Here is a 27,715-nt window from a genome sequence, read left to right as displayed (position 1 = left end):
ACGTCGAGGCCGAGCATCACTTCCTCTCGACATACTCCGACATGCCTGTCTGAGCAGACGCATCGGGCCTCCTTGCTCGATAAGCCGGAATTTTCCTCCGGCAGGATAGGTACGTGAGAAGGTCAACCCTGTCACAACCGTCGCCTCCCTGCCTCGTCGTAGCCGTTTTCTGCTCCCAATAGCCAGTCAGGGCAGGGCAGATACGGAGGTTTTCCCCCCTCCCAAGCCATGCCTTCACTCGAGCCACGAACCTAGGTCGGGGGTGATTGAAATTCTCCGTGAAGGCCCAAACGGGGCAAGAGTGCATACCGATGGCCCGGCGCCTTGACCCGATCGACAACGATCTATACTTGTTTCATTCCCTGTGGAGCATCCTGCATACCAGCATTATCATAAGGTCCGCGGGCTTGCTGCGAGTGACAATACCAGAAGGGATGAATGATACCGGAGGAGGGTGTTCTATTCTTTTTTATCTCTTTTTCCTTAACGTGCACATCTTCCTGTCCTGGCTCAGCGCGGTCATGGACACGGCTCACTTGATGATATACGGACCCCGGAGGATCCCCTTGTCGAGTATTTCATCGTTCGTCTTCGCTTCGCTGTTACTGAAGGAGAGAGATAGGGTAGTCGCTTCGTGATTGTGCTGCTCTGGTTTTTCGAATCATACTGCTTTGTTCACCATGGCGACCAAGGAGCTAGAATCGTTTCCCCCGGCGCTCTGCAAAGAGACGCTCTCGCATACGCCGACCACCTCCGACGAGTCCTCGTCCCAGCTTGACGAGTTTGACGAATCCCTACTACCCCCGGTCGACGGGGGATACCAGGCATGGCTGTTCCTGGTGGCGTGTTTCATGGTGGAAGGGATTGTATGGGGTACGTGACCAAGTTACTTCAGAAGGATGACAGCGAAGCTCACCATACGGCAGGATTCGCTCAATCTTTCGGCGTCTTTGAGACTTACTACCGGACCCATGAGCCCTTCTCCAAATCGAACGAGATTGCTGCAATCGGTACTTGTGCGATGGTCAGATCTATGTGGCCCGAAAGGCGTTGATGCCGGCTAATATCTGAACAATAGGGCATGGCGTACCTGCCCACCCCCATCATCATCGCCGTCATGTTCGCTTTTCCCCGCGCTCGGCGCTGGTTCTCCACCGCAGGGTTTGTTCTGATGAGTCTGGCGCTGGGGCTGGGTTCATTCTCCCAAAACGTCACGCATCTGGTCATGTCGCAGGGCGTGGCCTACGGCATCGGGGGCTGTTTGGCCTACACGCCATCAATTTTGTTCATGTCGGACTGGTTCGTCAAGAAGAAAGGCCTTGCCTTTGGCATAGTTTGGGTATACCCCCCCCCCACCCGCACCTCGAGACCTCTCCCCGTCACACAATGCTAAAAAAAGAACCCCTTGACCAGAGCGGCTCCGGGCTCACAGGCATCATCTTCCCCCTCATCCTCCAAGCCCTCCTGAACCGATACGGCTGGCAAACGACACTGCGCGCCTGCTCCGTCACGCTCTTCATCCTCGCGGCGCCCTTCATGGCCTTCCACAAGCCGCGCACCCCACTGCGGCACTCCAACCTCAACCAGCTCAGCCTGCGCTTCCTCTGGAACCGGGTCTACCTGATCTACCAACTCGGCAACACGATGCAAGCGCTCGGGTTCTGGATCCCGTCGATCTTCCTGACCTCGTACGCGCGCTCGCTCGGCACGTCCGACTTCCTCGCCTCCCTGACGGTGACGCTGTTCAACCTGATGACCGTCTTCGGCTGCGTGTTCACGGGCTACATGGCGGACCGGCACCACGTGACGAAATGCATCCTGGTGTCGTCGACGGGCGCCGTGGTCTCCGTCTTCCTGCTGTGGGGGTTCGCGACGCACCTGGCGCTGCTGTACGTCTTCTGCATCGTGTACGGCTTCTTCGCGGGCGGGTACTCGTCGTCGTGGTCGGCGCTGACGCACGAGGTGCAGAAGAGCGAGCGCTCGGCGCATGTGAGCATGGTGTTTGCCTTTCTGGAGACCGGGCGCGGCGTGGGCAATGTGGTGAGCGGGCCGCTGAGCGAGGCGTTCTTGAAGATGGGCGTGTGGAAGGGCACGGCGCTGGGGGCGTATGGCACGGAGTATGGGGTGTTGGTGGTGTTTACGGGGGTCACGGCTCTACTGGGGGGGTTTGCGTCGTTTGCGAGGCTGATGAAGTGGGTGTAGGGCGGGGGTGTGTGCTGTGTGCTGTGTGCTGTGTGCTGTGTGCTGTGTGCTGTGTGCTGTGTGCTGGAAGGATTGATTGCTGTGGGATTGTGGAGGGGGGCCGGGTGTTGGATGTAGTATACTATACAGTTGCGGATGAGGGCTGGGTATTATTATTATTATGATGGGTGAAGGGGGAGAGGCGGCGGGGGCGAGTAGTTGAAGATAGAAAGCACATAGGCGTTTTCCAATGACAAGAACCAAATGTGATCTCTATTCTATATACACGGCTCGAGAAGACTCCAACCAACTATCCGATAAACCTTCCCCTGACCCTCTCGAACCAGCCTCTCTTGGGCGTCGATGTCTCCCATGAGGTACTCTTAGTCTCCACGCGACTAGTATCCAGATCGGCCTCGAGCGGGTTCACAAACTTCGTGCGGAACGTAAACTTATGCCCCAGATACAACACTACAAAGAGGATGGGGCAGATATACGCGACGAAGAAATCCGAGACATCGAACACGGGGATCCACGCTGTGAAGCCCTGCGTGAAGATGATAAGCACGTTGAAGAACAAGCCATAGTACGCCAGCCAGGGCTGCCAGATGGCCTTGTAGGGCAGGGCGTCGCGGGAGATGTTGCGGGCGGCCAGCACGCGCATGAACGCGATGTGGCATGCGTTGATGGACGTCCAGCAGATGAAGCCGGCGACGCCGGAGATGTTGACGAGCCAGTTGAAGACGCGGCCGCCGGACTCGGAGACGTTCATGAAACCGAGCAGGCCGAAGGCGGCGGTGAACGCGACGCTGATGTAGGGCACGCCGCGGTGCGTGACCTTGCCAAACCAGCGGGGCGCGAAGCCCTCGCGCGCGAGGCCGAGCAGCACACGGCTACCGGAGTAGACGTTGGAGTTGGCAGCGGACAGGACAACGGTGAGGAGGACGGCGTTGATGAGGCCCGGGAGGACCTGCACACCGGCCAGGTTGGCTGCAATGACCATGGGGGAGGCGGAGGCGTTGGAGGTGTCCGTGACCAGGTTGGGGTTATCGGAGGGGACGAGGAGGCCAATGAAGAAGATGGTGAGCACGAAGAAGATGAGGATGCGGAAGAAGGTCTTGCGGATGGCGGAGGGGACCGTCTTCTCGGGGTTCTCAGTCTCGCCGGCCGCGACGCCAACGAGCTCCGTGCCCTGGTAGGAGAAGCCGGCCTGGATGAGAACGGCCCAGAAGCCCACGAATTTGGCGAGCGAGTCGTTGGACTCGATGAGATAGGGTGCGAACGCGCCGGGTTCCTTCCAGGTGTGGAAGCCCAGGTAGCCCTGCTTGCCGACGCCGGCATCCACGCAGATGGCGAAGATCATGAAGCCCAGCACGGTGAGCACCTTGATGGCGGAGAACCAGAACTCGAGCTCGCCATAGAACCCAACCGGAAGGAAGTTGATCAGCGTGATAAACACCCAGAACACACCGATGAAGATGGCGATCGACAAGTGCTCGTCCCAGTACTTAATAATCATGCCCGTTGCCGTCAACTCCACCGCGTATGTCGATGCCCAGTTGAACCAATACACCCAGCCCATCGCGAAACCCAGACTCGGGTCAACCAGCCGCGCGGCATAGGAGGTAAAAGCGCCCGCGGTGGGGATATACGTCGCGACTTCTCCCAGCGAAGTCATGACGGAATACACGATCGATCCGACAAACATATAGGCGATGAGGGCGCCCACCGGCCCTGCATGTGCGATCGCCGTGCCGCTGCTGATAAACAGACCTGTGCCAATGGTTCCTCCTGCATTTTGTTTATTTTTTTTTCGTCAGAAAACCCTCTCCATGGGCGATATCCCCAAGACTGAAGCGTATATGTACTGACCGATCGCGATCATCTGCAGATGTCGATCCTTCAACTGCCGTTGCAGATCCGGCGGCGAGGTCTGGACCTCCTCGTTGCTCTCCTCATCGCTCAGGTGGCCGCGCAGCGCGTTCACATTGTTGGCTCGAAAACGGATATTATCGGTGACTGTGTGGTGTTTTTCTGCGCTCGAGACCTCGATGCCCTTTGGCGCAGGGCTCACATCGTCCGGGGGGGCCATGCTTGGCCAGTGTAAGTATGTGTGTAGGTTATGTGACCGTGACCACCTAGATTCGGGGGTTTAAATGCAGTGAATGGCAACAGTCAACAGTCAACAGTCAACAGTCAAGGTGAAATCTCTGCCCCTCAGGCTGTGTCATCACTTTTTTTTCTATGTCTCATGACAGTGGAGAAAATGTGCAGGATTATTCCCAGGGTAGTTATACGTAGTTATCAACGTCAGAAATTGACGGGTGCATCCACCGGAAGAGGCAAACTATTATGTAAACCGAAACATGCAGTTTGACAGGCAACCTGAAAGCACATAAATAGTAGTAGTTAGTTAGCTAGGTAAATCAGTTGGAGAGCAGTGTGTCTTCTGATGATATACTTCTTAGCTACGTAGTGAGGAGTGTAAATGATATAGCTTAAGTTGCGTTGACGAAGATCTATACTGGACAGTCTGACTACGCTGGAAGATCACCACCATGCATCGCCAAGCTGCAGGATGCCGGAGTTGACGGGCTGAGTTGAGTGTCTACACTGTCTACTGCAATTCGATTGAAAAGAAAGAGAAGTCTCTCATCCATAATCTTCTATCTGCCTGCATATCAGTCTTCTGACGGTAATATTTCCCTGCTGAATTCCTTGTCGTGCCTGAGGCCGGGGACATTGCAAATCTTTTCGGTTGCGGTCCGAGGCTAAGCGAACGTTGAACGACATGGTAGGTGGGACGAGGTCAGCATGGCAGGATATCGCCACCCAATCACAACCAGGACTGGTAGCTCAGTGGTAGAGCGTGAGATTGCAAATCTCAATGTCGCGTGTTCGATCCACGCTTAGTCCTTTCTTCTTTTTTTCTTTTTGCTTGCAACTTGCTCTATGAGTTGCTGCCTGATATGGCAGAAACGTTGGAGGTGATTGCGTCACTGATTCTGATTATTTTGTTTCGAAAGAACTGCATGTCAGGGATATAATACTACAAATACTTACCACTCTCAACCAATAGGACTGGTAGCTCAGTGGTAGAGCGTGAGATTGCAAATCTTAAGGTCGCGTGTTCGATCCACGCTTAGTCCTTCTTTTTATTTCCAACTCATCCTCTCATCCTGGATGAGTTAGCTGACTTTTTGGCACGCTCTGTCGCGGCCTTCATTCTTTATTTTGCATTCTGGTTTCTCTTTATTTGTTCACCTGTGGTGTGTTGGGATCATGTCGATGTGTGGTTATAATATGTCCCAAACGAACATAACATTATATATATTTTGAGGATGTTACTCGAGTAGTCTGCTGCACCTCCATCCATCCCGACCCTAGAGCATAGTAAAACACCCATATCATTCCAAATATATACAAATGAAATCCGGTATCAATCTCGATATCCTCTATCTTTTACAAAACAACGCTGAAAAACCACCCAAATGACCCAAGTTTGACATGAATCCAATCCACGAATCTTACTCCAAGTCCACACTCTATCACCACTGCCCCGACGGCGCCCCCCGTTTCACCTCATACATGGTGGTCACCTGGATGCCGCCGTCGGCGAACTTACCCGCCTCCTCATCCGTCTGTCGGCCCCGACCCGCACGCACGTCGTGGACATACGTGCTCGCACCGTTCTCGCGCAGGATGAACTCGTCGCTGCCCTGATCGCCGAGCTTGCTCGCGTTGGACTCGAGGGGGTTGGGTTTGGATTTGCCAAAGATGGAGAGGGAGTAGCTGCCGCCGGCGCCGTAGCGCTGGGCATTTTTGCTGGAGGGGTCTCGGGAGGAACCGAGCCAGACAGACGAGCTGAAGAGGGGTTTGATACAGGGGGCGTTGACGGCGATGATGGCGACGAACTGGGTTCGTTGATTAGTTCAGGTAGTTATTTCGGTGGGATTTGGGGGAGGGGAGAAGAAAGGACGGACGGTTTCACGGATGGCCCAGATGGTGCTGGTGTTGATGCTGTCGATGCTCTGCAGGGAGAGGATACAGCGCAAGAGGGTGGCGCACATGACAAAGATGCCGCCGCAGAGGAGTACGCCGATGATGAGTTTTCTGCGCTGGTTAGGGCTGTGCTGGTCGTTATGCAAGGGAGGGGAGCGTACCGGCGGAGCGTGAGTCGGACTTTGGCGAGCAGAGGGACGGGGATGGTGACGAGAATGGCGTCCGTTCTGGCTGGGTTAGTTGATGTGGGATCCTGGCAGCCAAAAAAAAAAAAAAAAGGACATACAGGACGTTGGTGACGGCGATGACGATGTAGTTGACATAGTCTGCCGTGCAGTTTGCTGGAGAAGGATCAGCTCCTGTCGCAGCGATCTTGGATTGTGAAGACCTACCCCCGGGGTCCGGAGTGACCTGCCAGTGCTTATGCAGTGGGCGACAGTGAAGGAAGATGGTGAGGATGACGGCGATATATGTGCACAGACACATCACAGCATTAAGCTTGACGAGCTTCTGCTGCACGAGACCGAGTCTAGCAGAGTTAGTCTGTTCCTTTTGACGTTCCGAGGCAGTGGCTTACGTCAAGCGGTTGTAGAAGAATAACATGCACGCCTTCAGCGACCAGATCAGCGTGACATAGCATGTCCAGCCAGCCAGTAGCGACTTGGAGCCGATGACGAGGTTCTCGATCTCTTTGGGGGTCAAGGCAAGTCGCTGTTCATCGCTCAGCCCGATGTTGGTTCCATGTTGGCCTGGTCCCCGGTCAGTCATCAGGTATGACACTGTTGCGAACAGACCATAAGCTACTTACCGATGACTTCCAACATGGCGAGTTCCGCCTGCAGTTCTGTCAGTAACCGCTGCCAGGAAGAATGATTTCCGAGCCGAGCACAGACTGACCGTCCAAAACATCAAGGATACAATGGAAAACCAATCATCTCCCTGCCAGTTCTTGATCCCTACGATCTTCCATCGCGCAAAGATCCGACCAAGAATGATGACAACTCCCAGGCCATACTCCGTCCAAGCTTCTGTCTGAAAGGGCGTTGCTTGGCCCATTATGGCAGACAAGTTTATGGAGTCAAGGTGTTTTAGGGTATCTGTAAGGAAGATCAAACGGATCGTACGATCCCCGATGTCTTGAATGGTCTATCTTGAAAGAAAGACACCCCCTGCACGATGCCACACACGCCAGGCATAGAACCAGCGGCCCACTCGGAACTAATATAAGCTATGATTTGGTAATTCGGAACCTATATCTCTGTCTGGGCGGACGGGATAGGAACAAGTTCATGCAGCTCGCAGCTAACTACTACGGAGTATTATTGCAGAAGAAGAACAATAAAATACAGACGCCAGGAGACAGGGAAAAAGAATTGACTTTGCAACTATGCACGATGAGACCAGAGCCTGGGGGGCCTCTCAACCTCAGAATCTAGATCAGCTTCTGCCAGCCAGGCCCGAACCAACCAACTACTCAGGGCAGGCAAGGATGGATAAACTTTCAGTTCGCCTCTCGCAAAAGCGGGTATGAGGCGAGTCCGGCAAAGTTATCTTCTAATGATCTGCATCTCCTCGGGGAGGTACACTTTTGTACTCCGCGCCCCGTGGCTCCATGGCTCTACGGAGTACGGAGTACAGTCTCCTGAACTTATGAACCACTAGGGGGTTGTGGCGGACTGGCGGTAAACCGATATGGTCCAAACCAAAGTGAGCCTGCCCGAATACACTATCTATTTACCTTGACAGGGATAGGGCTGGGATAATAGAAGCTTAGCACCTCGACTGACACTCGGAAGCCGTTCACAACATCTAGATCCCTCTCCGAAAGCAATTCATTGTTAGGACAAGTGATACGCCCGGATGAATGGAATTATGTCAGGGACGCTCTTTTGGTGCACGGAACATGGGAGGATGGCCTGAGCGTGACCAATGGCCATGATGGACGGGATGGTGGAACCCCCCCAGGCGAGAGATACGAGGCTTTTCACTTGGGTGGAGGCCTGAATCCTTCGCGTCTGGACGGATTCCCACTAATCCTTTTTTCAGTCATGACTGCTTGGGAGGACGAAAGATTGAGTTTATCTCGGCTTAGAGAGTTAGAGTCATCCATCCAAGGCGCCCAACTGCCGAGGACATTGCGGGAACAAAGTCGTGGAACAAATTTCCTTCTCCCCCAAAGAAGTAAAAGAGTTAAAGTTATTTGAGATTGCTCATGGTCTTGAGCAATCAGGAGAACCTTAGTTGAAATTATCCAGAGGCACCCTAGGATGATAGACTATCTAGACACTAGATAACTACGGAGTATCTAGTTGCTTCGAATTCGCATAGCCTCATCGACCCTTGTCAACAGCTACTGCTAGTCTTCAGCTAATTTAAACTGCTTACGGAGTACTACGCTGACACAGCTGAGTAGACAGTAGTCAGTAGTCACAGTATTCTGTAGCCAAAGGGAGGCGAGAGCGCGCTAGGGCCGCGGAAAGTGGACACTTAGCGGAGAGAGATAGCCCGGTTTGGCCTATTCGACGAGCTTAAACCCGGGATGATGCATTGGACCGCTTACCAGAACGAGTGAAAGAGCGATGAGAGTCGTGGAAGAGAAGTCCAGATAGGTCTATAGGAGCGGATCTGCTCTAACAGGGCTCTTGACTCTTGAGAAGTGCCGGGAGACAGACGGACAGCACTCAGCAGGCAGCAGTCAGCACCCTGTTTTTACAATGGTTAACTTTCTTGGGATTGAATGCCACGCAAAGATTCAAAATGATGATCGCTGTCAATCCCATAGAGGGGCTGGCGTGACAGACTGGGTCCTGGCGAGCTAATAATGGCTATCCCATTCCCAGCATCTCATGGACAAGATCGCCGGTCCATCCCCGCTAAGGACGGGCTATTCCCCCATGGATATGAAACCGCTGACTAAAAGGTAATGGAGGCATTTTTTAGAATGAAATATATCATTATGCATGTTAACACGACTCCTGGGAGTCATGGCGCTCCTTGTCTAGCCAGGAATGTGGCATTCGCCAATAACACCCCCTGCAAGTAGTTGGATAGACTCTCTGGACGTACCTTTCGCTGTTCGAGTGAGGACAGACGGAACGGTTCGTGACCAGTGAATGAATATCCTCGTTTGCGTCTAGGGGGTGAATCAAGTTCGATCTTGGACAATAACGGTTGCACTGAGCGTCCTCCAAGACATTCGCTGGTCTTCCCCTCCGTCAACGCCGCTAGTCCGCTCGTGCATTAGGTGTTCTTTGCTCTTCCTGCGATCGAAATCAGGCAATTATTGCGGCCGCGAGGTGACACTAGCTAATTGTCCCGTAAACTCGTACTGCAATTGTATAGCCTGGAGGGGATCCAGTGTCGACCTCCACCACTTGCCCCTCATGCGAAGGGACTCTCTGTCGGTGTGCCCCTCCTATTAAGGGGCTGCTTGCAGCCGGATATGCCTGTACCTTGTCGCTCAATTACTACTCTGCTCGACTTGGGTTAACTGGAAGAAAAACCACCAGTGACAGCATCAGGGGGCCCACTCATGGATTCACAGGACGTCTACGACTACATTGTCTGCGGGTGAGTGTTTGTTTTAGTATACACCGTCGCAACCGCAGTCACTCATTAGATTATCTACAGAGGAGGCACTTCAGGATGTGTGGTCGCAGGTCGTCTCGCCGAGAACCCCGATGTCAAGATCCTCGTTATTGAAGCCGGCCAGCATAACCGCGATCTGGAAAATGTACACATGGCAGGAGGGTATGTGGTGAAAAACCATCGTCTACTTCTTTAACCACCCGCTGATGACAGTAGCTGGTCAAATAATTTCGACTCCGAGACGGACTGGAACATCGTCACCCCTCCGATGAACGGCGTCGACAACCGTCAGGTCAAACTGAGTCGCGGTCGATTTCTCGGCGGATCAAGTGGATGCAACGGCACTCTGTGCTTACGGGGTGCCAAACAGGATTACGATGATTGGGGATTAGAGGGATGGAGTGGCGAGGAGTTCTTCGCTGCCATGAGAAAGGTGATTGCAACAGACGGCGACTCTGTATCCCATGTCCATATGCTAACCAACTACGACCCTATCTATCCACAGGCAGAAACCTTCCATACCAAGCCCTGGTTCAAGGCCGACGAGGAGAGCCACGGATACTCTGGTCCTCTGCACACCGAACCTCACGATCTTGCTCCGATTGCCAACCTCTTGATGGACTCGTTTGTCTCGCAGGGCCTTCCCCTCCACCACGACATGTTCAGCACGGGAGTTATCCCCCATGGATGTGGCCATGCGCCTCGGACAGTGTACAAGGGCATCCGCACGACGGCGGCGGACTTTATCACAAAGGAATTTCACCGCAACAACATCACCATCCAGACAGACACCACCGTCGACCGCATCGTGCTCGAACAATCGGGCGAGGGATTGCGCGCCACAAGCGTTATAACCAAGCTGGCGGACGGCACCTCGCGCACTTTCCACGCGCGCAAGGAGATCGTGGTCTCCAGCGGCGCATACTGCAGTCCCGCCATCCTCATGCGCTCTGGAATCGGCGCGCGCGATGAGCTGGCGAAGCACGGCATCCCCTGCCAGGTCGACCTCCCCGGCGTCGGCAAGAACCTCATGGATCATCTGGTATGCTCTCCATCACCCGCGTCTGGAAGAAGCACAGGCCCCCCCTAATTCTAACCGCACAGATCGTCTTCATGTTCTACGAGACCGAAAAGGAAGGCCTCACGACGGACTTCAACGTCTACCACGACGACAACCTCGCCAAAACCTACCAGCAATGGAAAGACCACAAGACCGGCTTCCTCTCCACCTTCCCCTTCGGCAGCTTCGCCTTCGCCCGCATCGACGACCGCCTCAAGGACGAGCCGCTGTGGCGCGACGCCCCCCGCGAGCCCGGCCGCGACCCCATGGGCCTGACCCCGCGCCAGCCCAACATCGAGTTCTTCACAACGGAATGCTACGGCGGGCCGAAGCAGTACAACCAATTTCCCATCGGCCACAAGCACGCGTTCTCCATGATTGCGGAGCTGTTCGCGCCTAAGTCTCGCGGTACGGTGACGCTGCAGTCTGCGGATCCGCTGGAGAACCCCGTCGTCGACTGCAACTATCTGGCCGATCCGATGGACATGCTGGTGCTGAGCGAGGCATGCCGGTTCGGAAACGAGATCGTCATGAATGGCGCGGGGACGAAGGATATCGTCAAGGGATCGTGGCCGCCGAATCTCTCGCACCACAAGTACACGACGCGCGAGGAGTGGATCCCGTATGTCAAGGAGCATGCGACGACTTGTAAGTGACTTTCTTATGCCAAAGCTTGGTGAAAGAGAATGCCGCTAATGACGATAGGCTACCATGCGTCCGGGACCTGTGCGATGGGCAAGGACGATAACCCGATGGCGGTGCTGGACAACGAGCTGCGTGTCAAGGGCGTGGCTGGCCTGAGAGTCGCGGACTGCAGTGTCATGCCGACTCTGCATGGAGGACATACTCAGATGCCGGCGTATGGCATTGGCGAGCGGTGCGCCGACTTGATCAAGGAGACCTGGTAGTTGGTCTCTACCGTGAGATACCACATTACTATAGAGTGAACCACTTGAAACCGTTCCCCAACCAGCTTGATTCCATCACAGCCAACGTAGAGTCCCATCGGCCCTTATAACCTCACTGATGCTTCTTCCTCCCATCCAGATACACCCCCAACTCCCGCCGGCTCTCCCCCACCACATCATACCCAAAATTATGCTCCATAAACTCCGGCGACGAGGTCGGCACTTCCATTCCCTCCGGCATATACTGCCGCGCCGCCTCGCGGATCTTCCACGCCTCGTCCTGTCCCGCGTTGGAGAAGACCTGCATCCGCGACGCGCGGTTAACACGCACCTTCTCGAAGACTTCCAGACGGCGGCGGATCTCGTCGCCCCCAGAGACGTCCGGGAGAGCTGTGAAGATCTCGCTGAGCGCGCCGGCATCTTCGATGGCTTGGGCGCCGCCTTGGCCTTGGTCTACATGAGATCAGTCAAGACTCTTGACGTAGAAAGAGAAAGAGGAGGAGGAGGGACGTACGAGGGAGCATGGGGTGAGCTGCGTCGCCAATTAGAAGGAGGCGGCCGCGGGACCAGGTTGGGATGGGGTCACGGTAGAGAAGAGGCCAGCGCTTGATGCTGGTGGCTTTTCTAATCGGCATTAGTTTCGTTGAGCTCTGTAAGGTGAAGGTGGGTGTACCTGATAATGGCGAGGATGCTGGGATGAAAGTCATGATACTGCGCGAGAACGTCGTCGACATCAGCTGCGCGGTCCCAGTCTGCGTAGCATTGACTTTAGTACCGCAGGTAGAGACAGGGGAATCGAGAAGACGGGGAAATGCAGCAGCAGACCTTCTTTCTCATGACCATTCGTGCTCTCGTCCGGGTGTATGCCCACAAAGTTCTCAAGCGTGTTGCTATAAAGCACCGCCCACTCAGCATCGGCACACACCCCCGGGGGACCAGGATGAAACAGAGAACCTACTTCGCACAAGGATACCAGATAAACCGCCTCACGCCCTCCACAACCATGACCCGCATCAACCCATCCTCTAGCAGCGGTGCAATCTCCGGATCCCGTCGCAGCTCCTCCGTCGGAATCAAGAACCGAAACGCAGCAGCCCCCGTTGAGACAGCCGGCGGCGCATGCCCGATCACCTCGCGGATCGCAGTCGTATGCACGCCATCCGCCGCAATCACCAGCTCAGCATGCTCCGTCGACCCATTCGCGAAGACCACCCCCGCGCCCTGCGCATCATACCCCACGACCTCGGCGCTGAGCACAATCTCCACGGGATCCCCAAGGCCGTCCTCAGCGGAGGCCAGTCGGCGTAGTTCCGAGTGCAGATCGACCCGGTGCGCGAGGAACCACGGCGCGGCGTATCTCTGCGGCACAGACGCACAGTCCATCTCGACAAGTGGGGTGAGGGACGGCCCCTGGGCCACGAGCAGGCGCTTTGCGGTCACCATGCGGGCGCGGTCGGCGTCCAGGCCCCAGGATAGCAGGATGCGGGAGGCATTGGGGCAGATGTGGATGGCGGCGCCGACTTCGCGGAGGAAGGAAGATTTTTCGAAGACCTGGGCTGTTAGTGAGAGCTTGGGAGGAGGGGCTGTTGTGTGTGTGTGTGTGTGTGTGTGTTTGTGTGTGTGCTGTACCTTGACCTGGTGGCCGGCGCGACGGAGGCCGATTGAGGCGGCTAGGCCGGCGATTCCTCCTCCGACAATAATCACTATCATGGCGAGTTGGAGTATGCGGAATTATAGGGTTATGGGAGGGGGTTGCGAGCAGTGCCAACGCCATCTCACTTCTAAAGGAGGGGGAGGGGGTTCTCGGGTCATATATACAGGAGGGACCGTCCCTTGCGTTGATAACCCCTGCATTTTCATTTAAACTGACACGTAGATGCATTGAGTACAATGGTGACGTTGTTCTACGGGCTGGTTTAAACTTGATCCTGCCAATAATATGCATTGAGCTAGAAAGCAAACGCGAGAGAGTCAACAGAATTCAGTAGCAAATATCAAATTCACCACGAGGGATAGACTGGGGAAAACACGCACCATAACCCTTCATAGACTATTCAACATTGTCTCAGTGTGGGAGACACGAAACGAGAAGTTTTGAAGAACGCCTCTACCCTGACGGAGACCACACAAAGACGTTGTTGAGGGTCATGGAGAGAGTAAAGCAGCACGATGTATCATATCTGATACTCAAAGAACCCTTCGAGACATGCCCTAAGACCAACTGCTCAAGAGACATATCAAGCTAGCACACGTCTCAGAAGACCAAACAGAAAGTCTCAGATCCAAACTGGACGACTCCATCGCATCCACAACGCCTCTACATCCCTCGACCGGCCATCATAATCGGGCCCCATGATCATCGTCACGAGCTCCTGTGCCCACCGCTTCTTCAGCGCCAATTCCTTCTCAGTCCAGCCATGCGGCCACGGATCGTACAGGAAGAGAGTCCCCAGCCCATGACCCGGCTCGAACGGCCCGGCCAACTGCGAGAGCTTATTCCAGAGCGACGCGTAATACTCCTCGGTGCGCACATTGGAGGTCCCCAGCGCCGGTTCCCGGGCTTCAGTCATATCAATAGCCAGCGTGAGCTGCGACAGATCGCCAAGACGCATCAGCATCGCAACCGTCTCCCGCCACCGATCCCAGGAGTGGTGTCCAGTGAACATAAACTGCAGATACCGCAGATGCTTGAATGCGCGCGGCGGGACGAGCGACGGGAACACCGTGTCGATGGGGCAGAACGGAAACGGCCCGGCGACAGGCATCGGCTCAGCGAAGGATGAGAAGACGAATTTGTTCCGCGACCAGAAGATCCGATGCGCCTCGGCGTTGAACTCGCGGTTGACCAGGAACAGGGCGGACGGGAACCGCCAGCACGGGCACTGGACCGTCCAGGTGCCTCCGGCGGGAAACGTCGAGCAGCACGCGGCGCGGACGCCGTCGCAGAGACGGCAGGTTCCAGGCCGGTAATCTGGCTGGAGGACGAATCCCTGCTCGGAGTTCCAGCAGATGTGGGATGGGGCGACGAGGTCTGTGGATTCGAGGATGCGTCGCTGGAGCTCGCCTGGGACGAGATCGAAGCGGAAGGTCTTGCGATGGGTGTTGTGGGAGCGGGCTGTGAGGCGCCGCGATGTATCTTTGGCGAGGTTGTGGAGCTCGGTGTAGATGCCTCGATCGATGGTTTCGGGGTCGCAGTTCCAGGGAACAGAGAGACGGATGGACATGCCGGCCAGAGTAGGCAGAGAGCTCAGTGGTGCTAGAACATCCTCTGCGACTGCGGTGCTTTCTGTATCGCAGACCAGGCACATCTCGAGACGGGACTTCTCGATGCACGACGCGAGGCGCTCACAGGCGAGACCCCAGTCCCTGGTGAGATCTTGATAGTGAGGCTGTGACGTTGGACTCAGCGGGATGAGCTCCAACTGGGTTGGGTGATGACCGTGGATGGAGTAGTGGCCGAGCTCTTTCGCCATCGCATGCAGGACAACACGCATGTATCGGATCATGGCAATCGTTCCTGGGCGGAGTTTGTGCAGCACGCTGAAGCTGTTTGACCCAGAATACAACAGCCAAAACTGGTTCTCACTGTAGAATATAGATGACACCTCCTGGCTGATCCGCTTTGACACTAGAAACAGTTGGGAAGGAATGGGTCGGTAGTGGCAGCGACTGGAATCCTCCATCGTTTCGGGATAGCAATCGCAAGAAAGAGAGAAACTCCTCGCAGCCGGGCAGACATACAATCTGTTTTGCTCGATTTCGGAATCATCGTTACAGTCTTGAGCCCTTGGAGTCAAGTAGACTGGACATGTCCGCACAATGCCAGCCAGCAGGTAGATCTCCCGTCGGAGCGCATATGGCAGGTCTAGAAAGCTCAAACCTGGATGAATACCAGGAGATAAAACATCCAAGTCCTGTTGGAGTTTGCTCTGATACATGGTGCCCCGTTATAGCTTCAGGTTGGAGGTTGATGGAGACACGGTGTTAAGTTTAGAGCTAAAGATCTAACGGGGGCGGATGGGAGGAGAATAAGTGCATTATTGGCAGTCCAGTTGGCTAGCCAAAGAAAAAAAAAAAAACCGGAATAAAAAACAAACAGGATATCATCAGTCATCTCATCATCTTAATAAATATAGACAAACTCGTCATTCTCGCGATCCGTCAGATCCAGCAGCCCATTACTGCCCATCTCCTGCTCCAAGCCCTCCTCGTCTTCCTGCTGGTACTGGTCCTGCATCGAGCGATCTACCATCTTGGCCGGCTTCCCGTTCTGCACCCGCTTCTTCTCCTGCAACTTGTTCAGCACGAACAGATCCGCCCACTGCAGGAACACCACCGCTACCAGAGCGACAAAAATGCCCAGACACGCCTGCAGACCGGGGCGATACGCCGGCGCATCGGTGGCGCTGAACAGCAGCGGTCCGACGATGTTTCCGGCCGAGCTGGCCGCGTTATACAGACTCATGACGATCGACTTCTTCGTCATGCCGGCCGTGTTCCCGACCATCCAGCAGACGACCAGCGGGTTTCCTGCAAACAGGAAGGAGAGGAGGTAGTATCCCGCCATCAGCGGGCCCTGCACCGAGTTGTTGCGCGGCAGCGCATAGAGCAATGCCAACCCGGCAATGACGGGGAGCATGAACCCGGCCAGCACAGCGCCCTTGAGCCGTGCCTTCTGGGCGAGGTAGCTGCCCATCAGGATCACGATGAACTGCAGCGCACCGAAGGGCATGTTGAGCAGGGTGGTGGTGAATTTGTTGAAGCCGAGGCCCTGGAGAATGAGAGGGCCGAAGACGTTGGTGACGCTGGCGCCGATGTTGAGGAGCATCGCCATGGCAATCCACAGGTAGGTTTTGGGCTCGAGGCCGGATTCCCAGACGTGGCGCATCTTGAACTCGCGGTTGCCGGTACCGGTTTGGTTGGCGCGCAGGCGTTCCATTGCCTGCAGTTTCTCTTGTTCGGTGAGGAAGCGCGCGGAGGCGATGTCGTTGTCGAGACGCCAGTAGACGACCGGGGCGGAGATGACGGTGAGGAGGCCAACGAAGAGGAAGATACTAGTAGCAGTTAATCCAGTTAGTGCTATGCTTGTTGTTATAGCCCGTTCGGAGCGATTGGGGAAAAAAAAAAAGAACCTACATCTGCCATTCCTTCAGCACATGCGAATCGATATGTCCCAAGCCGTAAGAGAGAGCCGCCGCGAAGATGTTCGCCAGCCCGTTGGTGCTGTACCACGCCGCCACGCGAATGGGCTGCTCGGCACGCCGATACCACTGACTGGTAATGATGCTGAAAAGCGGCAAACAGCCGGCCTCGAACAGACCCAGGAAGAACCGCGTGGCCATCAGCCCGCTGAAACTGGTGCAGGCGGCCATACAGGTCTGCGCGATACCCCATCCCAGCACGAGCGCCGGCATCAGAATCCGATGCGGCACCTTGACAATGAGAAAGGAGGAAAAGGGCTGCCAGGCCAGCTGGGCAATGGGGGCAATCGATCCGACCAGGGAGTATTGGTTCCCCGTGAGGTGGGTGTCATCCTTCAGACCGTAGGTGGCGCCGTAGCCCAGTACGGTCTTGTCGAGGATCTGAAGGAAGTACACCCACATGAGCACGATGAGGATGACTTTATCAGTCTTGCGACGGATGCGGTTGCTGTCCTCTTCCGTCAGCGGAATGCGCACGCTGTGGATGGCATCGAGGCCGGTGGGTTTGGCCATGTCGTAGTCTTCATCGTGGACGGAGGTGGGTTTGGATGTCATTTTTGCTGCTATCTCAGAAGACTGAAGAATAATAACCCACCCCCGGAATCCCAGAGGACATCAGAATGTATTTATACTCGAAGATCATCACGAACCGGTCCACCCCCACGCATTTGCATCATGGTTCAAGGGTCTGAGACAGGGTGGACGGTGGACGGTGGACGCCTCTCGTTGGTAGAGTTTTTTTTTTCTCCCCAGCCATTGACGCGATCCGAGCATAACCGGGAAGACCAACGAGCCAACCGAAAGGGCACTCTGCCGACGGGGAAAACAGTAGTAGGAAGGACCAAGGAATAAGACGATCTCCCCGACCGAAACATTACCGACAGGGAAATCAATCAATCGATCAATCCATCAATCAATCCCCGGACTCAGGATTTCCCCCGCGATTTGGCAACCCCCACGCTCCCCGCAAAAGAGAGAGAGAGAGATGCTGCCCCCACGGGCGACGTGGGATGTCTTGAAGACTCAAGACTCAAACTCAAGCCAGACAGACTCCGCGTCTCGACTGTTATTGGCATCTTCGAAAGCCGATATATAAGACGGTGAGAGCCGTCGGCTTCTGCTTGGACTTGGAGAGTCATCTGATCTTCTTTCCGGGGTAGTGGATTGGCCACGTTTGAGCTGAGCAGTGAGCACGCATAATGGGATCTCGTATTTCTTCCCAGTTTCCTTCCATGGAAATAATAGATAGAGAGAGTTTCGACATTGGACGATGGCCACAGAAAAGAGAGGCCCAGACCGCTCACCACTGTTATTCTTCCCCACCTGGTTCTGTTTGTCTCTCTCTCCAAGGGGATGTTCTGATTTGATGCTTGAGATAATAATGTTGAGATAGGCTTGGAATAATAGTATTGGCTATTGACCTATACGTAGCTCTAGCAGGACAGTCTGGTATCAGGATTTCGGATATTTTTTTTAACTCCCAATGTTTGACACTACTGCTAGTCTGCTAGATATCTGCCAGCTCATGACATTTTCCAAGGATGACTCCATCCATATGAGGTCCACTTGATTCTTCGCGAGCTGGCACGCTACTTGAAGCACTCGTCACCAGTTGGAGTCTGTCTACATGAATATATGTAGATGGGGCATGTACCATGGCAGACGTTTTCAAGCCTGCTCAAGTCTTACTGAATTGTTCTCACAAAAGAAAAAAAAACAAAAATTGATGCCGTACCGCTACTTCAACCTCAAACGGTTCTGAACCTCCTGAAAGAGTCCTCGCAATGGAGGCTCCGGAGTGCCATAGTCATCCGGATCCGCCTCTCCATCCAGCACCTTTGCTGGCAGCTGCTTCAATAACTCAGCCACCGGCCCCAGGCCGCGGTTAAACGCTGGTAGATTCGGTGTTGCCAACAAAACACGCATGACCGACCGCGCAAACGTCCTGTGGTAGCGGGGCTTGAACGACTCTCGCGCGATGGCCGTCATATCCGCCAGCGCGGGATGGATCTGGGACAGGGAGCTACGCGCCCGCACCAGCGCCGACGTCGTGTTATCCAAGTCGATGCGTACTGCATCCGTGCGCGAGACTTCCTGCGCGATCTGCGTCGCGAAGCGATTCACCTCCCGGATCTGCTCGTCCGCCTCGCGCATGCGCTGCGCCGCGTCATCGTAGTTCCCCTGTGCGTTGCTGCGGTCGCGCTCATACACCTTCTTCTGCACCTCGTTGGACTTCCACTCATCCGTCCAGGCCTTCAGCAGCGCCTGCGCCTGGTGGTCGGAGCCGTAGATCTCGCGGAACCGCGGGTCGCGGATGCCGGCGCCGACCCATTCCATGGCTTGCTTGTACTTCCAGTCGCTCCAGGGGTTGTCGATCTTGCGGCGGAGCTCGTTGATCTTGTCTGTGGTTTGGTTGATGCGGCTCTGGGCGCTGTCCCTTTGGTTGGTGGCATCGTTTCTGCGTCGTTCCTGGTTGGACTTTTCGGTCGCGAGGAAGCGTTTGGCGGATTCGAGGCGCTTGTTGTGCGAGGAGAGTGATGCCCCTTGGTTGGTCAACTATTTGCGTTAGCAGCGTACGGCGTTCCTACAGGGTCTGGGGAGTGGACAGACGGATGCCTGCATCTTGCCGAGCGTATCGATCAGTCTCCCCGTCGTGGCCAGGGCGCTGCTGAACGCATCGGCTGTGTTTTGGGCCAGCGCCGAGAAGTTGGGCTTCTCGGCCCCATTCGCAACTTGGACCAAGTGTTTTGTAAACGCTGCCAGGTTCTCGTATGGCTTGTTGGGAAGTGTGGACAGATCACTCTTCGAGGATTCAAGCCTGGATTGGGCGGTTGACAGAAGACTCCGGGTCTCCGAGGAGGCCTTCTGGGCGCTCTTGATCGCTTCTTTGACATCATCCTGGCTGTTGATGTTAGTATCACCAGACCGCAGAGCATATGTGCGCTTTGCGATGCTGCGATTCGGAATCCCCCATGCCTCAAGGGTCGGGTGGCTGATAGACCAGGACCAGCGTAGACGGGAGGAGGGAGCTAGAGGGCAATTCAGTACCCTAGCAGAAGAATATTCTCTTGAACCATAACTAAATAACTGTAAACGGGTTGCTCGTGGCCGCAGTGCGGTCTGCTGAAGACGTGCTGCCGACAACTGGCGCCGGAATGTAGCAGAAGACATGGCAGTTTGTAGCAGAACGAAAAAATGGTGAAGAGGAGGATACCGATGGTCGCTTTCTTGCAGTCCCTATTTATGCCCATCGAGAAGGACCAGTCCATTTTTTTCAGGGAAACCCCCCCCCTTCCTTCTACCATCAGAGCAGAAATGCCTTCATCTTCACCCGGAAATCCACCATTCAATCCACCCCGCCTGATCGTCCTCAGCTGCATCCAGCTCCTCAACTCTAACTACCAAGCCACGGCCCTGTGGAGCTGAAACTCATGTCATCTAGACTTCCTCTATTCGGAAAGGTTCACGGACCACGTCGACGCATCTGCAAGATCCAGCAGCGGCTGAGCTGAGGAGTTCCCATCTGACACTCTAATCGACCACTGGAACGATGGAGAGGAAGAGCCAAAAGTTGGGGAAAATGTGAGCAGAAGCGACGATTGGGTGTCTGTGCGAGGAGTTCTGCAGGATGATCTATCATCGTGTGGATCTGGCGGCGATCTGGGGCTACTACTGATGTGCCATTCCGATAGTCTGCGCCGATCACTTTCGTCAGCCAGCCACTGTCCTGGGAAATTGAAGCTGGACACTTTCAATTGGAGAATGGGAGTGGTTTCCAAGGACGTCGTTGCTAATGCTGGTGTCTCCGTTGCTTCTGGTGACATGAGGGTGGAATAATAGATCTGGTGCGGGTAAGACAGCGTGTCCGCATCATCGAGCGCGGTATAAATGCGACTCCTGGGCCCTCGTCTGTGTATAGGTCAGATCAACAGTACTTGACAGACTCCCTTTTACATACATAACACTCAGAATAATGACTGACACGGACGAACGATCTGCCCGCGCCCTCTTCAAGGCGTCGCAGAAGACCCCCAATGTCGCAGAATACGTTCTCGGTGGGTAGCAACCCACTCTGCATGGCAGTAGTATCGAACCTGACCTCCGCAGACGTCAAGGTCAAGACCTGGGTCGACAATGACTGGGCATCCATGCTGGCGGTAGCCCCAGTATGTCTTGAGTTGCTGGGCTCATGCTGCCTCGTCGCATCCACCTCCATTGCTCAGACGACCGAGCTCAGCAAGCCTGCCAAGGGGTTTACCTATCTCAAAGGGCGAGTAGTTCCTGCCGGCTGATCGGTGGGTGGCAGAAGTTGTGCTGACAATTGCTAGGTACAAGTACCTAGCTCCAACGCTGGTCGAGGTCGTCAATCGCGGCGATACGGCATTCCGCGTGGCAAGGGAGAAGATGGCGCGCATCCGCGAACGATGCACGGCCGTCAAGGGAAATGTCTCTGCTCTTCGCTTTAACGTGTGGAATTCCGAACCGTACTGACCGCCCGGCGCAGGTGAAAGAAATCTTCCTCGAGCTGAAGGAGCCCGAGTTCGACAGCGGTTCCGTCACCGTCGAAATGGAAGCGCTGCTGGAGGCATCGACTGAATGCCAGACGGAGGCGGTCGAGATGCACGCCCAGTTCGTGGAGTGGCTGGAGTTCGTCAAGGAGCTGCACGAGGCGTGCGTGAACGAGTCGAGTGTGACGGAGGTCAAGTTCAACACTACCACGGCGGAGGAATCCTCGAAGAAGCTGGAGGAGGAGGAGCGGAAGAGATACTACGAGGAATACAAGGGGAAGGTGGACAAGGTGGAGGGCAAGCTGACGGAGTATGAGACCAAGTACAAGGATTTACTGGATAAATGGCCAACAGGGTATGTTGCGGTCGCGATACCGGGTGGATTTTCTACTGACGAAATGACAATCCAGCGATGACCTTCTCAAGCAGCAGCTGGCCGTTATGGCAGCCGAAGCCCTGAGCTCCCTGGTCAAGATCGTCGGTAAAGCCGTCGCTGCGAAGCTCTCGCCCATGTCAGTCTTCTCCAAGGACGACGATAGCTCGTCGGGAAAGAGCAGCGGTTCATCCAAGGGGAGAAAGAAGAAGCAGGTCATCGATGACGACGATTTTGAAGACATGGCGCTGGCCAACTGCCCACTGGTCCTTCGGGCACTGACTGGACTGGACGGGATTGTCCGGGGCAAGGATGGAGTTGACTGGGACTTGGTTGTGAGCAGCGATAGTGGCAAGAGCAGCAAGAAAGACAAGGACGGTAAGGACACGAAAAAGGGCAAAGATGACAAGGAGACGAAGAGCGCGACCAAAAAAGGCAAGTCTGGCAAGTTGAATCTGGCGATCGTCTTGAATCTCTTGACAGAAACCCGGGCCTCCATCCGTAAGGATCCCGACGAGCGCTCGACCAAGGCTGGCAAGGCTCTGCTGCAGATTCTCAAGGAGGCCATCGATGTAGCCGATGCGATCGAGAAGGCCGGCGCAAACAAGACCAAGGCTGCGGAACTGCCCAAGAAGGGCTCTTCGACTGTCAAGGGCTGGGAAAAGAAGGTCGAAACCTTGCTCACCAAGACGAGAAAGCTGCGATCGCAGGCCAACGCGTCCGGCAGCTCCCCGAGTCCCACGCCCATCACGGCCCCCGACGAAGACGAAGAGGAAGAGCTGGCCGGCAAGACCGATATCAACAAGTCCACCATCGAAGCGGCGCGGATTGCCGTGGAGACGGCCCAGAAGACCATGCTGTCGACGCAGGAAGTGGCCCGGCAGATGGGTGACAAGGCGCTGGAGCTCCAGGACAAGCTGGCGACTCTGCGCCGGGAGATCCACGAGCTGGGCGAGAAGAAGATCACGCTGGAGGTCGTGCGCGGCGTGCTACAGGATTGCATTCGCTTCCTCATCCAGCTCGAGGACAACATGAAGAGACTGATCCGATTTTTCAGCACGGTGGCGACGATGATCTCTGTTGCGGTGAGCACGCGCGTGAAGCCATTCACCAAGCACGTGGAGAACGCTCGGCTCACGCGAGACGCCGGAAAGATGTACAAGGAGCACGTGTTGATGGTATGCTTGACTATTGATTGATCCATGTGTGGACGGGCAGGATGCTGACTGGCTTTTAGCGGATTTTCCAATATTCCCTCAACGTGGCGGCCCACTTCGATCTGTACAAGGATATCTCGAGCATGTACTGTAAGGTGCATGACTCCGATATCGAGCGCGGCATTGTAGTGGTGAAGAAGATGGGCCTTCTTTCGACCGAAAAGGGAACCGAGAACCTACTCGGCCAGAAGAAGTTGGAGCTCAAGGAGTACGCCGAGGGAGCTCAGAAGAGCATCAGGGCTATTGTCAAGGAGGTACGGCCATCCTTCGCCGCTTGCTGCTAGTTAACCGGCTGGACTGACCCTGAATTTGTGTCCAATAGCAAGGAGACCTGTATGCTGCGGGTTATAACAAGCGAATTGAAGCCTTCAGCCAGCTCTTGGGCCGCGTTACGGTGCCGGCTCTCCCGGCGGAGCAAAATCAGGCCATCGAGGAGGGCGCCGCAGAAGGCGCCCAAGTACTCAAAGATCGGTTGGAGTATAGCAATGGGGCGCTGGAGTCGCTCACTCAGCCGCGTGAAGTCCGGGCTAAGCATGTGAAGGATTTGGTAGGTGCTCGTCTGGTTCGTCATGTTTCATGCTGACTGACGCTTGGTATGCAGGTCCAAGCCACCGATCCTGACTACAAGGCCCAGATGGAGTCCGAGCGGAAAAAGGCTAAGGAGGAGCGACGGCGAAAGGCGCAAGAGGAGCATGATGATTATTAAGAACTAAGAAAAAGCAAGAGTTGCCGGCTCTTGCCACTCGGATGGCTGTTTCAGATTGGCAGCTGTAGAGGAAGCTGTGACTAGGCTTGATCATCAGCACACATCAATCAAGCTTTATAGAATGAAGTTACTTACTGCTATGAATATGATATGTGAATCGCGGCGCTGAGCCCCTAAGACACAAATTCGCCGGGAAAGGTTCACCAAACCTAGTAGAAGAAGCATCAAGTCGTTAGGTTGAAATATCTATGAGAATTGGAACAGCGAGAGCCAGCAGCTCTCTTCGGTTATACAGCATTGTCTCGTATACCCATTAGTAACGATACGATTCCTCGACATCCACCGTCGTCGTCACCCCAATCCTCGACAGGTGCACTTCGGATTCAGTTTCCAGCGCGCCGCGCTTCGTTCGCCTGCCATTAGACACCAAGGGTCCGTACGAGCGCGGACCTTGGCGAGACGTCTTGTTGTACTCGTATTCTCTTGTGCTGGTCTCTCGCTTGAAGATGAGTAGTAGGGGTCGTAACGAGGGGAGACACGCTGCCCGGTTAGCGGGATAGATGGAGGAAGGAAGATATACTCACCAGAAACAATGCCAATGTTTGTCTCAACGGCCGTCCACGCGGAGGGACCGATAAACACCCATGTCACATCAATCGACGGGGCTTTGTAGGCGTTCAACATGACGACGAGACGCACGATAGAGATGATGCAGATACTGGGGATGATGAGCAGTCATTCCACGTCGCTTTGGGTACGCGCGATACTTACAATCCTCCGAGGATAAACACGCTGCATATGGCGATCTTCTGCGTTGTGTTGCGGTGCAGCTTCCAGATATACGGCATGGGCAGGATCAACAGCGCCCAGTCGGTGATGATATTGGGGACGGCGTTGCCGATGAAGAAATTGTTCACGACGACACCGCATTTGGCGGTGGCCTGCAACTCGATATCCCAGAACGCGCGGATGGGGATGCATTGGAAGACGGTAGTCAGGATCTAAGTCTCATTAGTATGGCCGACTTCAAAAGGGATGCGACGGACGTACGACCCCCAGGCCCCAGCCCGTGACCAGCACAGCGATGATATAGATCGGGATGCGGATGTTGGTGGTCTTGAAGATGCGCCAGTAGAACATGAGGATGGAGTATTTGGTGAAGCAGATCGACAGGGTGTAGAGGATCTCGCAGACGAAGAGATTGACGAAGAATCGCGAGAACCCAGTCATCCCGAGGGGAAAGATGTGTGTCCCTACGCCTCGCCAGACCCAGAGCATCATGTCGATATAGGTGCCTGTTGCCATAGCCTGAGCCGGTCAAACCAGAAACCAAACTCTATCTGATAGAGATATACCTACCAGAGCGACAATGATTAAATGGTCATCCCACCACAGCCCGACTCGGGATACTCGAGTGCGACACAGCACCCGCAGCACCACGGCGACGACGGCGAGGCCAAACGTGGACGAATATGCGCCATAGAGATTCGCCTGGCGGTTCTCCGACAGATCGACATCGGGTGGAGGAGTAAAATCCATGGAGATTATCGTGGACAACGAACGGACAGGAGCATGGTTGTGCTGTGCTAAAGCAGGAGAACAAAGAAAGGAGGGAATTTCTGGATAAAGAAGGCCACAAATGGCCCCCACTGTAGTTATTAATCTGCGATGACAATATAATCTTTGGAGTCAAAGCGACGCACTCGGTGACCGGCAGGATGGACGTGGGGTGTGTGCGAGAAGATCCCTGCCATGAGGAAATGAGATGGCGTAGTTCTTGATTGCTCTGGTTTCTGTCACCAGGTTTGCAGTCCGAGACCCTCTCTACATTTATAGTGGCCTCTGTTTTCATCTGGAATCGGTCGATTTTCGAAGCGGATCTCACCTCATATCATACCATATCTTCACCCACAGTGTAGTCATGGCTCTGCCTACGGTTGTCTTCGTGCCTGGTGCTTGGATCACTCCCGCCTTCTACGGCCCTTTTCTCAAGGCGCTCACTGACCTGGGCTATCCTGTCGTCTACGCCGACTATCCGTCTCTCGAGCCCTCTGATCCTGTGACCGCAGACTGCAAGACCGATGCCGAGGCTATTTCACGTATCCTCCTCCCCCTGATCGAAGACGAAGGCCGCGATGTCCTCCTGGTGATGCACTCATATGCTGGCATGCCTGGAGCCGCTGCTGCAAAGGGACTGAGCAAGACGGAGCGCACACAAGGGGGTCAATCGGGCGGAGTGTTGGGAATGGTGTTCATTGCCGCGTTCCTTGTGCCTGAGGGCCTGAGTTGCGCGGGCCTGCAGGGAGGAAACCTGCCTCCCTGGATTCTCCTGGACCAGGTATGCCATGTTGATCCGTCCGGATGATTGAGAGTAGAAGCGTTCATGAGTGCGGAGTGCTGAGTACTGACGACGTCAGCCATCCGCCGATCTGAACTTGCCCGAAGATCCTGTTGGCAACTTTGCTCCTGATGTCGATCAGGCGCTCTTGCAAGATCTCGCCGATCACATCAAGCCCCATTCTACGCTCGCGTTCAAATCGCCTCAGCCTTCTCCAGCGTGGGCTGACGAGGTCTACACTGGACGAGTGGCCTTTATCGTGACGACCGCGGACAAGGCTGTACCCAAAGAGGCGCAGCATGGCATGATTGGCGCGACACAGCGGCCGTGGATAGTCCGCGAATTGGAATGCAGTCACTGTGCGCCGTTTATCAACCGGATCGACGAGACGGTGCGCGAGATACAGGCACTGCAGGGTGAATTCGAGCGTCTGTAAGCTTTGATCGGCGATTGTAAGAGCCCTTATTCGGATTCTTCCACAGCAGCTCCCCGTTCCATGACGAAAAATCCAAAAAAAAATCTACATAAATCATGCTACGCGAGTAATGACGAAGTTGATTCCCTGGCGATCCGCCGGCATCCACTGCACGTCTTCGTCCTGCATCCCCCATTCACGTAGATCCACCTCTTTCGCCTCCAGCGTCCATTGCGTCGCCGTTTCGCGCTGCACCACATCCCACAGCCGCCTAAAGGACTCGAGATTGTGATAGAACATCATCCCCCAGGGTCGCAGATATTCTCGCGCCTGCTTCCGTCCTTGTTGGTACCCCGCGAAGATCGTCCCGGGCTTGGACAGCGCGACGATCCGTTTCGTCGCGGCGATCTGCCCGTCCCAGCTGAACAGGTGGAGGAACTGCGACGCGATGACCAGATCCGCCTTCCCGTAGAGCGCATCCAACCGCTGGTCCTCGAGTTGCAAGAAATCACCCTGAATCAAGCGCGCTTTCATGCGGTCCGCATCACGAAACAGCTCGAATCCCAACTTCCACAGGCCCGCCTCAATATCCACAGCCCACATCCCGTCCGTTGGGGCTCCGTGCGCCGCTAACAGGCGCAGTTCCTGGCCCAGCCCGCAGCCCAAATCCACAATCACCGATTGAGGCTGCTTGGCACGAGCCAGGATCAAGGGGAACTGCGGGAAGGCGGCTAGACCAGGTAGCAGGAAGATCCAGAGACCGATGCACGGGTATTCGCCTAGTGGCCATGCTTGGTCGCGCTGAGTGTTTAGCCTAGATGTTAGTAATAGTACGGGTGGTGTCTTGCTTGCCTGCATGTGTGCGATCCTTCAGGCAGAAAAATTTGGGATATTGAACAGAGCAAGAGACCAACAAATCGGGGGGGACAGAAAAGACATACGATGCGGTGGAGATGGGCCTGAAGATCCTCGGTACTAATCCCGCTCCAGGTGCTGTAGACCTCTTCGATACAGGGGCTCAATCGACGGCCGATGTCGGGCTGATACCAGACAGAGGTGTCAATGTGAGACGAGTTGTCCGTGGATTCCATGTCAGGCCTGTCGATACCGGGGAGGGGGGGAGGAGGGTACGATTCTGGCTCTGGGGAGAAAGAACCAGGACTCATTCCCATCCCTTAAGAGGATACTGAAGATTTTGGAGAATACGAGCCTGGCCGG

At 55.1% G+C, this 27,715-nt stretch overlaps 12 protein-coding genes and 2 non-coding genes across 14 annotated transcripts, besides 5 other annotated features; 6 read left to right on the top strand and 8 right to left on the bottom strand.

The window, feature by feature from the left end:
- Positions 1 to 680: 680 nt before the first annotated feature.
- Positions 681 to 2,202, top strand: ACLA_062860 (putative MFS monocarboxylate transporter; the record flags this gene model as incomplete). The annotated part of the gene is made up of 4 exons (XM_001273744.1): positions 681 to 873; positions 927 to 1,024; positions 1,079 to 1,339; positions 1,414 to 2,202. 4 exons carry the CDS (start codon positions 681 to 683, stop codon positions 2,200 to 2,202), a joined length of 1,341 nt encoding a protein of 446 aa, XP_001273745.1.
- Positions 2,203 to 2,211: 9 nt separating this feature from the next.
- Positions 2,212 to 2,268: a microsatellite.
- Positions 2,269 to 2,491: 223 nt separating this feature from the next.
- ACLA_062850 (putative amino acid permease (Can1)) lies at positions 2,492 to 4,273 on the bottom strand (the record flags this gene model as incomplete). Its single annotated transcript, XM_001273743.1, has 2 exons — positions 2,492 to 3,972; positions 4,054 to 4,273. The coding sequence occupies 2 exons, from the start codon at positions 4,271 to 4,273 to the stop codon at positions 2,492 to 2,494; spliced, it is 1,701 nt and encodes a 566-aa protein (XP_001273744.1).
- Positions 4,274 to 4,351: 78 nt separating this feature from the next.
- Positions 4,352 to 4,381: a microsatellite.
- A 645-nt stretch (positions 4,382 to 5,026) lies between these two features.
- On the top strand, positions 5,027 to 5,098 carry ACLA_062840. The gene has a single exon. It is a non-coding gene; the product is annotated as a tRNA-Cys (tRNA).
- A 161-nt stretch (positions 5,099 to 5,259) lies between these two features.
- ACLA_062830 lies at positions 5,260 to 5,331 on the top strand. Its single transcript has one exon. It is a non-coding gene; the product is annotated as a tRNA-Cys (tRNA).
- A 398-nt stretch (positions 5,332 to 5,729) lies between these two features.
- ACLA_062820 (uncharacterized protein) lies at positions 5,730 to 7,239 on the bottom strand (the record flags this gene model as incomplete). Its single annotated transcript, XM_001273742.1, has 8 exons — positions 5,730 to 6,095; positions 6,165 to 6,294; positions 6,345 to 6,410; positions 6,470 to 6,524; positions 6,576 to 6,712; positions 6,761 to 6,932; positions 6,992 to 7,019; positions 7,081 to 7,239. 8 exons carry the CDS (start codon positions 7,237 to 7,239, stop codon positions 5,730 to 5,732), a joined length of 1,113 nt encoding a protein of 370 aa, XP_001273743.1.
- Positions 7,240 to 9,715: 2,476 nt separating this feature from the next.
- On the top strand, positions 9,716 to 11,739 carry ACLA_062810 (GMC family oxidoreductase; the record flags this gene model as incomplete). The annotated part of the gene is made up of 6 exons (XM_001273741.1): positions 9,716 to 9,753; positions 9,814 to 9,933; positions 9,988 to 10,204; positions 10,277 to 10,813; positions 10,876 to 11,479; positions 11,537 to 11,739. 6 exons carry the CDS (start codon positions 9,716 to 9,718, stop codon positions 11,737 to 11,739), a joined length of 1,719 nt encoding a protein of 572 aa, XP_001273742.1.
- Positions 11,740 to 11,851: 112 nt separating this feature from the next.
- On the bottom strand, positions 11,852 to 13,449 carry ACLA_062800 (putative salicylate hydroxylase; the record flags this gene model as incomplete). Its single annotated transcript, XM_001273740.1, has 6 exons — positions 11,852 to 12,192; positions 12,254 to 12,363; positions 12,413 to 12,491; positions 12,565 to 12,629; positions 12,698 to 13,290; positions 13,369 to 13,449. The coding sequence occupies 6 exons, from the start codon at positions 13,447 to 13,449 to the stop codon at positions 11,852 to 11,854; spliced, it is 1,269 nt and encodes a 422-aa protein (XP_001273741.1).
- Positions 13,327 to 13,362: a microsatellite.
- Positions 13,328 to 13,362: a microsatellite.
- Positions 13,450 to 14,015: 566 nt separating the features above from the next.
- On the bottom strand, positions 14,016 to 15,422 carry ACLA_062790 (uncharacterized protein; the record flags this gene model as incomplete). The annotated part of the gene is made up of 1 exon (XM_001273739.1): positions 14,016 to 15,422. The coding sequence occupies one exon, from the start codon at positions 15,420 to 15,422 to the stop codon at positions 14,016 to 14,018; it is 1,407 nt and encodes a 468-aa protein (XP_001273740.1).
- Positions 15,423 to 15,862: 440 nt separating this feature from the next.
- On the bottom strand, positions 15,863 to 17,495 carry ACLA_062780 (putative MFS transporter; the record flags this gene model as incomplete). The annotated part of the gene is made up of 2 exons (XM_001273738.1): positions 15,863 to 16,793; positions 16,876 to 17,495. 2 exons carry the CDS (start codon positions 17,493 to 17,495, stop codon positions 15,863 to 15,865), a joined length of 1,551 nt encoding a protein of 516 aa, XP_001273739.1.
- A 332-nt stretch (positions 17,496 to 17,827) lies between these two features.
- Positions 17,828 to 17,859: a microsatellite.
- An 818-nt stretch (positions 17,860 to 18,677) lies between these two features.
- On the bottom strand, positions 18,678 to 20,209 carry ACLA_062770 (uncharacterized protein; the record flags this gene model as incomplete). Its single annotated transcript, XM_001273737.1, has 3 exons — positions 18,678 to 19,496; positions 19,551 to 19,969; positions 20,029 to 20,209. The coding sequence occupies 3 exons, from the start codon at positions 20,207 to 20,209 to the stop codon at positions 18,678 to 18,680; spliced, it is 1,419 nt and encodes a 472-aa protein (XP_001273738.1).
- Positions 20,210 to 20,913: 704 nt separating this feature from the next.
- Positions 20,914 to 23,744, top strand: ACLA_062760 (uncharacterized protein; the record flags this gene model as incomplete). Its single annotated transcript, XM_001273736.1, has 7 exons — positions 20,914 to 20,995; positions 21,048 to 21,106; positions 21,445 to 21,803; positions 21,859 to 22,999; positions 23,059 to 23,292; positions 23,361 to 23,585; positions 23,640 to 23,744. The coding sequence occupies 7 exons, from the start codon at positions 20,914 to 20,916 to the stop codon at positions 23,742 to 23,744; spliced, it is 2,205 nt and encodes a 734-aa protein (XP_001273737.1).
- A 313-nt stretch (positions 23,745 to 24,057) lies between these two features.
- On the bottom strand, positions 24,058 to 25,283 carry ACLA_062750 (putative integral membrane protein; the record flags this gene model as incomplete). The annotated part of the gene is made up of 5 exons (XM_001273735.1): positions 24,058 to 24,284; positions 24,329 to 24,462; positions 24,516 to 24,745; positions 24,795 to 25,052; positions 25,104 to 25,283. 5 exons carry the CDS (start codon positions 25,281 to 25,283, stop codon positions 24,058 to 24,060), a joined length of 1,029 nt encoding a protein of 342 aa, XP_001273736.1.
- A 382-nt stretch (positions 25,284 to 25,665) lies between these two features.
- On the top strand, positions 25,666 to 26,518 carry ACLA_062740 (alpha/beta hydrolase; the record flags this gene model as incomplete). The annotated part of the gene is made up of 2 exons (XM_001273734.1): positions 25,666 to 26,082; positions 26,162 to 26,518. 2 exons carry the CDS (start codon positions 25,666 to 25,668, stop codon positions 26,516 to 26,518), a joined length of 774 nt encoding a protein of 257 aa, XP_001273735.1.
- Positions 26,519 to 26,611: 93 nt separating this feature from the next.
- Positions 26,612 to 27,588, bottom strand: ACLA_062730 (class I SAM-dependent methyltransferase; the record flags this gene model as incomplete). The annotated part of the gene is made up of 2 exons (XM_001273733.1): positions 26,612 to 27,298; positions 27,439 to 27,588. 2 exons carry the CDS (start codon positions 27,586 to 27,588, stop codon positions 26,612 to 26,614), a joined length of 837 nt encoding a protein of 278 aa, XP_001273734.1.
- Between the last annotated feature and the right edge of the window lie 127 nt (positions 27,589 to 27,715).

This window comes from Aspergillus clavatus, genomic scaffold (assembly GCF_000002715.2).
Source record: "Aspergillus clavatus NRRL 1 1099423829796 genomic scaffold, whole genome shotgun sequence".
In the NCBI taxonomy this organism is placed as follows: domain Eukaryota; kingdom Fungi; phylum Ascomycota; class Eurotiomycetes; order Eurotiales; family Aspergillaceae; genus Aspergillus; species Aspergillus clavatus.
Note: the sequence above shows the minus strand (reverse complement) of the source record. Positions and strands in the feature narration are given on the sequence as shown.